Consider the following 12,994-nt stretch of genomic DNA (forward strand, 5'->3'; position numbering starts at 1 on the left):
TCAGAAATTCAGGCTGTAATCAAAAGAGTTACCTGACATCCTACCTGAAGATGAAAACTTTAACATAATGAAGAAATGTTATGCATTGCTGCCTAATATTGTCCGCTTTGCAGTGTAGGGTTGATATCTTCCCTGAAACCCAAACAGATAATGTTAATCACAGTTTAAATAATCAGTGCAGTAACAAACAAGCAGCAATTTTCTTTCAATTTTTTCCAATGATGCCTATATAATTCTTGCCACCCCCGAAAAAATCTGTTCTTATTAAGGTCACTAATGTAATCTGTGTTGTCCAATCAATGGATACTATCTGTCCTCAAGTAACTTGTCCTCACAGTAGCACTGGCTACACCTGGTTTCACTGACACCATATCCTGTCGTCTTCTTTTTTCCTCACGTGTCCTTTCTTTCTCCTCTAACCAACTACTAGTGTGGGGGCTCCTCAGGACTCAGTCCTGAGTCCTCTCCTCACTGTAACATCTCTTCCTGTGTGTATGGTCAGTTCCTTTATTTCAAAGTGATAACAATTTGAAAAGGTTTACCTATATCCCAGACCTCTCCTTTGCATTCCAGACCTTCCAGGTCAAACTGCCCACCATCTTGTACTTGGGTTGCTCAGAGTGCAAATACATCCCTGATTTCTTCCAAAACCCATTCATGCCCATGTCTCTCCACTCATTACAACTGGTGTCGGCAGTTGCCTATATGTCATTGCTTCTTCCATTTCCTTAAAACTCATATCTAACCCACCAGTGTCCTATTAAGTTTATGACCAAAATATACCTTCGAACTATCCATTTCCCTATGAACTCTTGAATTACTGCAACAGGTCTCCTAATAGGTCTTCCCACACCTTCCTTTGCCCCTCTATATCTAAATACAAAATATGCTTTAAATATATATGCATATATATTTATACATATATATATGTATATAAATTCCTGTTCCCCCTAAATCAAAACCAATGAAAGGCTATCTACTGAATTTAGAATGAAATCAAAACTCCTTATAATGATTTACAAGGCCCCAAGTGATATATTAGTATTGTCTTTCTCCCAACTTCAATCCATGCCATATTTCCCTCACTTCAACATTTACATAAGCAAAAATTATCTGGAATGTTACTATGTGCAAAACATATGTACTATAACAATCACTGTAAGAAAAATAAGTAAGAGACAATCACTAAACAAAAGCAGAAAAAAATGATGAGAAAGACAGCAAACTCTAGTCCATATTAAACATAAAGAAAACTTGTTTCTAAATTTGAAATTAAATGGCAGACATGGCCACTGCTTTGGTAAACCAACAGATATTTGGTTATGCAAATATCTACATATTAAACAGTGCATGCATTTTTATAGCTTAATTATATTTCACCTACAAAAGTCATATCATCTCTCAATTTCACAATTTTCAACCCATAAAGGCAGTACTCTCTTAAAAGCAACAGCTGTGAACTCCTGTGTCCAGCCAAGATGGAGTAAAAGGGATCAGATTTACCCATCTCCCATCTTAAACTAGAAGACAAGAAAAACATTAAAAAAGTGTTCAAGCACCAGAAACAAGGCAATACAAAATTACCATCCCAACACATCCCACTGAAAGACAATTTCGAGGCTGCAGCACAGGGAGAGAGAACCCAAAGAGAGCCCAAAACAGATGGTCTGAATTTATAGCACAAAAATACCAAAGAAGAAAACAGTTACCAAAACACAAAAAAAAGCTCTAGAAATGTACAGAGGATCCCCACTGACTCTCTGGCTGAGTACTGATCTGTTTAAGAATGAGTGGGGAAAAAAAACAACTAAGGCCAGGTAAAAACATTAGGAAACAATTCCCTACAAAGCTTCCACAGGCCACGGAACAGTTTGAGTTACCACTAGAAAGAATGAAGAAAAATTATAATACACCAAAAAGAATCCTCATTAGCCTTATTAAAGCTAAATTAACCTTAGACTAAAGGCTACTTTTATGTCTTAACAATATTTAAAACTAGATTAAAAAAATCCAATGAATTACAGGTATTCAACAGCAAGCCAGGACAAAATTTAACACTAGTTAGAGAAATAATGTAAGAAAATCCAGAAAGCAGTGATGTAAAATCTACAATGTCCATCACACAACAAAAAATTACTAGATCTTCAAAGAACCACAAAACTATAACACAGGCCTAGGAAAAAAAATCAATCAATACAAACAGACCCAGAAATAGCAATGACAAAATAATCTGCAATCAACAAAGTTAAAAAAAAGCAGTTATATGTGTAGTCTGTATGTCCAAGATGGATGAAAAAAAAGCCATGAGGACAGAAACAGAAGATATTTTTTAAACTCCAAATCTATATGGAGAAACATCTATAGACAAAAAAATATAATATCTGAAAATGGATTAACACAAACTTTTATATTTAAGGACAGGCATCAGTGCCCTGACCAGTGGTTCAGTTGGTTGGGGCATTGTCCCATCTGTGGTCGGGGCACATAGCTAGGTTGCAGGCTCAATGCCCAATAGGGGAATGTATGGAAGGCAAACAATTGATGTTTCTCTCTCACATCAATGTTTCTCCCTCCCTTCTTCCCTCTCTCCTTCCCTCCCTCCCTCTCTTTCTCTCTCAAATCAATCAACAGATCCTCGAGTAAAGGTTCAAAAAAAAAGAACAGGTATCAGCAAAACACACATTATTTTGTATGTTATTCTGCCTCAATGAAAAGCAATCTGAGTAGCATAATGAGGAGGAGAACAAGAACCACCCAGGAAGTGTCCCACCTAAGGGCTTTCTGGGGAGGGCTGAGGGCCAAGGTTAGCTCCTTGACATTATTAACAGAGCCCTGATAAAGGCGCTTGACAATGATGAGCTAATCTAGGAATAATCTTTAATACTGTTAACCTATCCAACAAATCTATCAGTAAAAGTTTTTTTAAGAAACTAAAGCAGCCAAAATATTGGTGAAACAAATAACCATTTCAACAAATGTACGATTTTAGGTCAATAAGTGCTTTTTAAGGAATAATCCTGTATAATAAATGCCCTCCTCAGACCCAATTTCATTAAGTCAGTCTATATGGTAATATGTTCTTGCTGAGTCCACTATAATCTTTTAGAGTTTCCCCAGGGTTTCAAAATATAATCCTGACCCTTTGGTGTGGTTTACAAAGACAACTGGACTTTCATCCCTTTCAAATTCATCACTGACACACACTCTTTACTTCTTGCTCCCCGAACTTTTATGTTTTTACATACCTCAAAGGCTTTGTCAATACAGTTGTCTCTAGCTGGAACTCTTCCTGTCCCCACAACCTTCCCAAAATCTGCCTCGCTAATTTCTCCCCATCCTGGGAGACTAAGATCTGGCATCACTTGGTGACAGGCACAGAAGCAAATGAAGCCCTTATTTCCTGTACCGGCTGGTACCTGCTTCTACCACTACTTTTCCCTTTACCATGCTTGCGTGTCCTTATGATCTACTCAGCTGCAAGCTCTTCAGCAGCCTACTTTTCCACTTTGATGGTTGTCTACAGCTTACCCAGGACTTTGGCTGAAGCAGGGACTCAGGTGATAACGGAACACTAATACTCAATGCTTATTGGGCATGCACTGAGAAAACAAAACAAATAAAACAGCACTGACAGCTATTTTTACTGAAGTTAAACAGTTTTCATAAAATATCAAAAATAATCCAACCGCATGAGATATCACCTCATACCCATCCGAAAGGCTATTATCGAAAAGTCAACAAATAATAAGTGCTGATGAAGATGTGAAGAAAAGAGAACCCTGCGCACTGTTGGTGGGAATGTAATTTGGTGCAGCCACTGTAGGAAACAGTATGGAGGCTCCTCAAAACCTTAAATAGAACTACCATACGACACATCAGTTCCACTTCTGGGTATTTAGCTGAAGAAAATGAAAATACCAATTCAAAAGAATATGTGCACCCTTAGGTTCATTGAAGCAAATAACAATAGCCAAGATAAGGAAGCAACATAAGTGTCCATCAATAGATGAATGGAGACAGATGTGAGATATATATGTAAAATGGACTCTTACTCAGCCATAAAAAAGAATGAAATCTTGCCATTTGTGACAACATGGATGGACCTTAGAAGATACTATGTTATATGAAATAAGTTAGTCAGAGGAAGACAAACACCATATGATTTCACTTATTCGTAGAATCTAAAAGAAAAGAAAACAAAACAGAAACAGACTCACAGATACATACTGACAGTTGCCTGAGGGAAGCGAGTGGGGAGTGGGTAAAAAGGTAAAGGGGGTTAAAAAGTACAAACTTCCAGCTATAAAACATGTAAGTTAAAAGGATGCAATGCACAGCCTAGTGAATAGACTCATTAATACCGTAATAACTGTGCAGTGACAATTACTAGACTTAATGGTAATTACTTTGTAAGGTATGTAAATGTCAAATCATTATATTGTATACCTGAAACAAATATAATATTGTATCAACAATACTTTAATAAAATAATTTTAAAAAATAATCAGGGCCATCCAGGATTATGGTGAAACAAGACAGTAACAAACCCTCTCTGTAATCAGAAACAGGGCATTATACAATCACACAAAATATAAAAACAGAACATCTCCCTCTACCAGCTGACATGATTGCTTCTTTGCTAATTAGAACCCTCCCGAGACTCCCTTTATCTGTCTTACTTTCTATATAAAAATTAACATAATAATCAAATTGCCCCTGCTTAACAGCATCCAATCAAGAACAAGATCCTAGTCCCCTTAAACTGTACCCAAAATCAGATGGCACAAGCCCAGACCCTATCACAATCCCCACCCTACTCCCTCTTATGGAGAGGTCCTAACTGTTCCTCCTGATGAAGATTTTCCCTTTGGTTTAATAAGCCACTAAACCTTTCTTTGACCAAAGATGTGTTCCAGGTAATCAGTAGTTGCTGGACATCACTAATAAGAAGCTGGCCCGCACTAAATCAGAATGCCTTTCGACTCCCTTCACCAACTTAACTGTACCAAGCCCCTAAATCAGTAATCCATTAAATGTCAAATGCAGACAAACAAACAAACAAAAAAAAAACAGAGAGCAGAAAAGAAGAGCAAAAAGAGAGCATAAGGTCTGGTAGTATTTCTCTTATGACTTCTCTATTCCACTTCGCACCCCCAAAGTTTGTTACTAATTCACTTCAGAGATGTTCAGCCTTAAATCAATTTTACCTACAGATCTGAAAAAGTACTATGAATCTCAGCTACAATAAAATTTAAGTGTCATACTTTTTCTGAAAACTAAATACACTGTATCCTGAGCTTCTAACTTAACAGTTCTTCCATATTATTATGATATCCCAACTATGCATCATAAAACCCACATGCAATTCCCTTTTAAACACACAATTCACCTTTTAATACACAACTCACCAAAATCACAGCTGGCCTGTAGTAAGGTTTCCAAGTTATACAGTTGTTGCCTAATTTAAAAAATGTAAAGTGAAAGTTAACTTTAGAATAGTGTAAAGCATGTAACAATTACAAGAATAATGTTTTCAGTACTTCAAGAATGTTTATTACAGGTCAGCTTCAGGTAGTGAAGGTATCTTTTTGGAAAAAGATAAAATATGCCTTTGTCTGACCTTCCAAGAATAATATAATAAAAGCTGCATATGTCTCAGAAATTGTATCAAATATCATAGATCTCACTATCAACTAGATACTGTTTAAATCTTCAAAAAGTTTAGGATACTTATATAAAATACTCTAGGTTAACAGTTACATAATGAAATGTTAAACTGTATCATATACACGGTCTGGTCCAGCAGATTGAGAGTGGTTGGCAGGGTGTGTGAATGTCTTGCAGGAGATGGACAGCAATTTGAACATTTCACCTAAATGTCCTATGGTGTGCTTGAGTGTGATACTGTGTTACCAAATTACATGCTTATAATTTTGTAATAAAAGATTTTTATGTAATAAAAAGGGGTGTTATTTGTGCCAGACCTTGTATTTATCCAGTAGGAGTTCAAAAAGACTAGAGTTATCAGGGAAAGTTCTTTTTATACTGTTCCACCTAATTCCTGATAGTAATCTCCTCTTGCCATTCTTCCTAGTTGCCTTTCAACTCCTTAAAGATTGACTAGTATCAATGACCTGTGTTCTGGATAAAGACTCAACTCATTCTGTAATGTTCAAAATTAAAGAATCTTCACTCATCCAGTTCCGCCAAGAAAATACGTAACGTGGCACAAACACAGCGATGCCTCTTCACAAGGTCTATGGGATGAGGGTGGGAGGAGAAATCCCTCCACCTTTCCGTTTCCATTTAAATGGACCATATACACACTTTTAATGTACTTTCGGATAATAATTTGCCCTCAGTAACTGACTCCATTTCAAAATCTAAAATGTGAATATCCACTAGGTTTTAAATGATACTTTATTTCAACAATGTTCATTATGATAAGATAGCGTTTATGTTTGAAAAAAGCTTATTTTTTAAGAAGTTCATATTGAAATATGTAATCCCATGAAGCGTAGAATTTGCTTAAAAATACTTACGCCAAAGATAAGAGGGGATGAAAGAGATGAAGAAAACGTGATAAAACCTTAATGTTTATTACAATTAAGGGAAGGTATGTGCAGGTTCATTATACTATTCTATCTCTGTGCATGTTTGAAATTTTTCATTAAAATATTTTTAAAGTTGTCCAAATTAATCATATTAATTAATAACATTTCTATTGTACAGTCTGGAAGATATATTGGAAAGCATGAGTTCATTCTCTAAAAGTCATTAAAAAATTATAGCTATTAAGCAACAAAAGTATTTTGGTCTTCTTCCAAAACCATAATATAGTTCAAAGCCTTAAATATTTGTCTTAAATACACGATGTCAAATAAAGATTCTTAAAAAGAATATTCATTAAAAAACAACTCATTAAAATTATTACTCCATAAAATGTTACTGCTTTGTTATTGTTAAGATAATCAAGTGAACAAAATGCACAACTCTACTGATGTTTTTGTTAATATCAGTATTAAAAACCACAGAGCAACATAAATTTACAAAGTAAACAGCATCTGCACTTCAAGGAAATTAAAAAAAAAAAACAAAAACAAAACTTACCTGAATAAATGAAACAGCACTCTATATGAATTCACTAATGCTGTTTCAGTAACCCACTGAATGCCAAATATTTCCACTGTATCCTCTTCAAAATTATTTGGTAAAGGATCAAGATTCAAAATTAATCTGAAATGAAAACTATGATTAAATCTCATGAAAAGTATGCTAAGTCCTAAACTATAGCATGTTCTTTTTGACCTTCTATGAACCCATATCATACATGCATGACATGACAGCAATTGTATTATACAAGGTCAGGATATGCCTTGGTACTGCACACATATCCAGGAATACTAAAGCTAGAACGGTGTTACAAATTTGATCCTGTATACTGATCAAAAAAAAAAGTATAACTAAAGAGCAAAGTAACTTATGTGTAAAACACAAAAAAGGAGTCTAAAGGACATGCTCTTGCCTGTGTTTTATTGTGGTCTTCAGATGTAGAATTTCATTCTTTGAGGAGGCATTTAATTTTTAAAACAGCTATAAGTTATAAGTTATTCTGAGCCATGTGTGGAGGACAGCATAATCAAACTGAGTAATCTCTTTTAAGGTCTCAAACAAAGTGCAACTATAAAACCAACAAAAATTATTTCCTTTCTGATTAAAATTTCCTCAGAACGTATTCCCAAAATATTTCAGTAACAGCAGTTTTACAACAGTATGTGTACAACTGTCCAAGGCAAGAATTTTGAAGAATAACATGACTGTGAACTTACGCAATCTCATGTATTTATTAGAAAGTTTTTTTAAAAAAAAATAAGTCTGTAAGACTTCTGTTACTGTATGTAGTGACACACAGACGTAGAAGGAACTGGGGCAACAAAAAACGTGCATGTCTTACATATCACTGAGAAGCTCCAAAATATTATTTCATGTTTTAGGAGGAAACATCATTTCAAAAAGCCCAGGTAGTTCAGGATTCACTTTAAGTAAAAGGGAAATTAGAACACAGCTCCATCCGGCAAAGCCGAGGAAGCAGTGAGGTGAGAGAGTATCAGGCAGCAAGAAAGGTCTTCATCTCCAAAAATCTTTCAGGTATGCTCTTAACCAGGAAACCAACAACAGCCTAATAGTTTGCATCTGTCTGACGTACTAAGCCGATTGACAAAAATACGGCTTGAATATCAAAATTTAGTTGCTTGAAACCTTGAATATCATTTCTAACAAACTAATGAAAAATCTGATGAAAGTGAAACAAAGTCTCCGATTCTTTTACCTACCGCTTAAGAGCTCCGCTGGAAAGGTAGGACTCTCCAGAAAAATGTTCCCCTCCTTCTCTGTTGTCAAAAGCACAAGAAAAGCAAGGGGGTTTGCACCATTCGGTTGCCAGCTCCAGTTCCAAGCTGTCGGTCAGGAACGTCGGCACGGCGGAACAGATATCCATTGTTTATTTCATGTCCTGAAATGTTTGGGGGTTCATTATAATTATCATTACGGGCTCCAAAGAAGTTGTGATGAGACTCCCGGAGGAAGGCCGGGTGACGTCAGAAAGTCACCAAAACGATCCCCTCCCCGGCAGAAAGAAAAACACCGAGAAGCCAAATTCCCCACAACTCTCCACCACGGACTTCCCGAGATCAAGGCTGCCTGAACGTGGGCAGAACGCAGCCGCGACCGGCTGAAGCAGGAACTTACCCGCTCCAGGTCCGGCCCTGCCGCAGCCCGGGGCCGGGGAAAGAGGAAAGACGGGCTTGCGGGGCAGACACTGGTTCCCCTCCCGAGCCCGCCTAGACCTGTGCCCTCCGCTAAATCACACCGAGCCAGTTTCCCCGCAGTGTTGTGAGAAAGCTCCTTTGCAGACTCTGGGTGGAGATCGGGAGGACCCCGCGCCAAACCCCACTCCTCCCGGCCACCGAGCAAGTCTCAAGTTTCTCCGGAACAAACTCGGCAGGAACCGGCGCGGACCAGGCAGGGGACAACAAAAGCCGGGGTCCTCAACACCGGAGCACCCCCTGTTTGATGCCCCTCGTACCAACTCACACTTTCAGTCCCTGAGATCCGCCGGCCGCCGTCCCAACTACAGCCAAAGAGTCCGCAGGGTCCACATCCCAAAAAGGCGAAATTCCCGCCAAAGTGCACCCGCGCTCAGGAAAGGCGGAGCCACGGCAGAGCCCGCCTCCGGCGGTCCGCTCTCCAGGTCTCCCCGGGAACCACGGTACTCGGGAGTTGTCGCGAGAGTCTGCCGGCAGAGGACTTGGTGCAGCTTTTCGCCCCTTCTTTCTTTTTCTTTTCCCCCTCTCTTCTTGGATTTTAGTTTTAGTTGGTGCATTGGGCCAGTAGGCGGGGCCTGACTGAGCAGCGAAAGTGATAGCCGACTGAAATGAGCAAGATACAGGGATAGCTACTCATCTTCCGGTGGGACTCGGGAAGGGAGCTTTTGTCCCAGTGAGTCCGAAGCGAGTGTCATTCACACCCAGAGCCGCCCAGTGCCCTCTTCTTCCCGCGCTTTTTCCACCAACTTTTTTTTGAGATCGAGGATGTCTGTGGTTCACGGGTTGTGAGCCCAGCTAGTGTAAAAATGTGGCTAGCCCAATGTATGGAAACACTGGTATGAAAACTGTTGCTCCACTCTTTTGCAACACATCCAGACAGGTTTAAGTTGTTTAAAACTTTTATAAACGTATCGCCCATTCGCAGCATTATTTTCTTTTAAGTGCTCTGTAAAATTGACTCTTCAGAAGACTTTTAGTTGAAGTTAGAGATAACACATTTCAGCATGTCACCTACTTCAGAGTCAAGAACAGGAGAATTCCTCATTCACATGTGCTCCTGGAATTTGAGTATTCCCCGTGGCCAGTTCCTCCACAAACCAGTTTGTCCTGGGTTTAATTCTTGCATAGAGAAACTATCATAACTCTTCCTCTGTTCAAACCAAATAACGCATATTTTGTGACAAATGGGATGACATGCGAAAAAAACTCAACATGATCTCTATTCCGACTACCACTTATGGCTGTTGTGATAGGCCTATACTTAGATGATGTACCATGAGACCTAATATTTTTGGGAGGGCCACTGCAGCTCCAGCTCGTTTATGGCCATTTCAATCCGATAAAAAGATGGGCAAAGGACCTGAATAGACACTTCTCCAAGGAAGACATCCAGATGGTCCGTAGACATATGAAAAGATGCTCAACATCACTAGCCATCAGAGAGATACAAATTAAAACCAGGAAGAGATATCACCTCACACCTGTCAGAATAGCTGTCATTAATAAATCAACAAACAAGTGCTGGCAAGGTTGCAGAGAAGAGGGAACCCTAGTGCACTGTTGGTGGGACTGCAGACTGGTGCTGCCACTGTGGAAAACAGTATGGAATTTCCTCAAAAAACTAGAAATGAAACTGCCTTTTGACCCAGTGATTCCACTGCTGGGAATATACCCTAAAAATCTCAAATCACCAATTTAAAAGAATTTACACACCCTTATAATCATAGCAGCATTATTTACAATAGCCAAGTACTGAAAACAGCTTAAGTGCCCATCAGTAAATGAGTAGGTCAAAAAAACTGGTACATTTACACAATGGAATACTATGCAGCAGAAAGAAAGCAGGAACCCCTACTTTTTGTGACAGCATGGATAGAACTGGTGAATATTATGCTAAGTGAAATAAGCCAGTAGGTGAAAGACAAATACCAAATGATCTCACGTATAAACTAATGAACAAAATAGAACCACAGGCATGGAAACATGGAACACACTGACAGAGGCCAGAGGGGAGGAGGAAGGGCCATAATGGTGGAAAGAAAGGGAAGGGACTAGACAAAGAACATGTATGAATGACTCACAGACATGGACAAAAATGTGGGATTGACTGCAGGTTCAAGGGGTAGGAAGGGCAGAGGAGAGCAAAGAGGGAAAAATTGGGACAACCGTAATTGAATAACAATGAAAATTGATTTTAAAAAGAAATACATGAAATAAAAACTTGGTTCTTATTTCTATATGATTGACACTCCCCCAAAAAAACCTCTATCCAGACTGATCAAGAGAAAAAGAGGGAGGTGCAAATTACCAACAGTGAGAATTAGAAAGGTGTCATCGATACAGATTGAACAGACATTTAAATGATAAGGATATTAGGAACACTTTTTATGCTAATAAGTAGAAGAAAGGGACAAATTTCCTAAAAGACAGTTGCCAAAAAAGAGAAGGATAAGTTGAATAGCTCTATAACCATTTTAGTAATTTTCTTTTTTTAAGTTATTGTATTTTTTATTACCACTTAATCCCCTTATATCTCCTCCCTGCCACAATCACCACACTGTTGTCCATATCCATGAGTTTTTTCCTCTTTGCTCAATCTCGCCAATACCTACGACCCCCGCACCTTAGCTGTCATCCCGCTCTCTATGAGTCTGTCTGTATTTTGCATGTTAATTCAGTTTGTTAATTAGATTCCACATATGAGTGAAATCATATGGTATTTTTCTTTCTCTGACTGGCTTATTTCACTTAGCATAATGTTCTCCAGGTCCATCTATACTGTTGCAAAGGGTAAAATTTCCTTCTATTTTACTGCCATGTAGTATTCCTTTGTGTAAATATCCCATGACTGTTTTATGCACTCATCTACTGATGGATATTTGGGTTGCTTCCATATCTTGATGATTGTAAATAATGCTGTCATGACCACAGATATGCTTATGTTATTTCGAATTAGTATTTTGGGTACCTTCGGATATCCCCTGGTATTCCCAGAAGTGGGATCGCTGGGTCAAATTTTTTGATTTCTCTCCATACTGCTTTCCACAGTGGCTCCACCAGTCTGCATTCCCACCAACAGTGTGAAAGGGCTCCCCTTTCTCCACATCCTTGCGAGCACTTGTTTGTTGATTTATTGATGATAGTCATTCTAACAGGTGTGAGACGATATCTCAATGTGGTTTTAATTTGCATTTCTCTGATGATTAGTGATGTTGAGCATCATTTCATATGACTATTGGCCATCTTATGTCACCTTTGGAAAAGTTTCTATTCAGGTCCTTTGCCCATTTTTTAATTAGTTTTTTTTTTTTTTGGTGTTGAGTTTTATAAATTCTTTATAAATTTGGACTATTAACCCCTTATCAAATGTATTGGCAAATATGTTCTACCATTCTGTAGGTTGTCTTTTTATTTTGTTAATGTTTTACCTTTGCTGTGAAATACTTTTTAGTTTGATATTTGGTTTTTCTTTTGCTTAGTTTGATATTTGTTTTTGGTCTCATTTTGTTGTTGTTGTTGTTGTTCCCTTTACCTGGGGAGAGATCAGGAACACAACAAAGGTGTCTGCTTTCATGTCTCTTAGTCAACATAGTACTGGAAGTCCTAGCCATAGCAATCAGACAAGAAGAAGAAATAAATTGCATCCAAATTAGAAAGGAAGAAGTGAAACTTTCCTTGTTTGCAGATGACATGACACTATACATAGAGAACCCTGAAGATTTCACCAAGAAACTACAAAACTAATAGAACTGATAAGTGAATTCAGCAAAGTAGTAGGATATAAAATTAATATCCAGGAATCAGTTGCATTTTTATAATAACAAACCTACATAAATGGAAATTAAGAAAACAATCCTATTCACAATTGCTTCAGAAAGAATAAAATACCTAGGAATAAACCTAATCAAGGATATAAAGACCTGTACTCAGGGAATTACTAGACACTGAAGAAAGAAATTGAAGAAGATAGAAATAAGTAGAAGTACATACTATGTTCATGGATAGGAAGAATTAACATCATTAATTAATACTACCCAAAACAACCTATAGATTCAACACGATTCCTATCAAGATTCCAATAATGTATTTCACAGAACTAGAACAAATATTTCAAAAATTTGTATGGGCCACAAAAGACCCCACATAGCAACAGTGATCCTGAGAAACAA

General features: G+C 37.9%; 1 protein-coding gene across 3 annotated transcripts in view; it reads right to left on the reverse strand.

Moving 5' to 3' along the window:
• Positions 1–8,497, reverse strand: part of MMS22L (MMS22 like, DNA repair protein) — a 113,997-nt gene extending 105,500 nt beyond the window's left edge. For 2 of the 3 annotated variants that reach the window (XM_054568868.1, XM_054568869.1), the window contains exons 1-4: positions 8,334–8,497; positions 7,111–7,236; positions 5,409–5,458; positions 45–132 (exon numbers count right to left, since the gene is read on the reverse strand). In XM_054568868.1, the coding sequence (XP_054424843.1) occupies positions 45–132; positions 5,409–5,458; positions 7,111–7,236; positions 8,334–8,497 (428 nt within the window). Of the gene's footprint in view, positions 1–44; positions 133–5,408; positions 5,459–7,110; positions 7,249–8,333 lie in introns of all 3 variants that reach the window. The other variant, XM_054568870.1, reaches the window with a different exon arrangement.
• Positions 8,498–12,994: the final 4,497 nt, after the last annotated feature.

The sequence above is a fragment of the Pteronotus mesoamericanus genome, unplaced genomic scaffold (assembly GCF_021234165.1).
Source record: "Pteronotus mesoamericanus isolate MK-2021 breed Mesoamerican mustached bat unplaced genomic scaffold, CSHL_Meso_final contig_20, whole genome shotgun sequence".
In the NCBI taxonomy this organism is placed as follows: domain Eukaryota; kingdom Metazoa; phylum Chordata; class Mammalia; order Chiroptera; family Mormoopidae; genus Pteronotus; species Pteronotus mesoamericanus.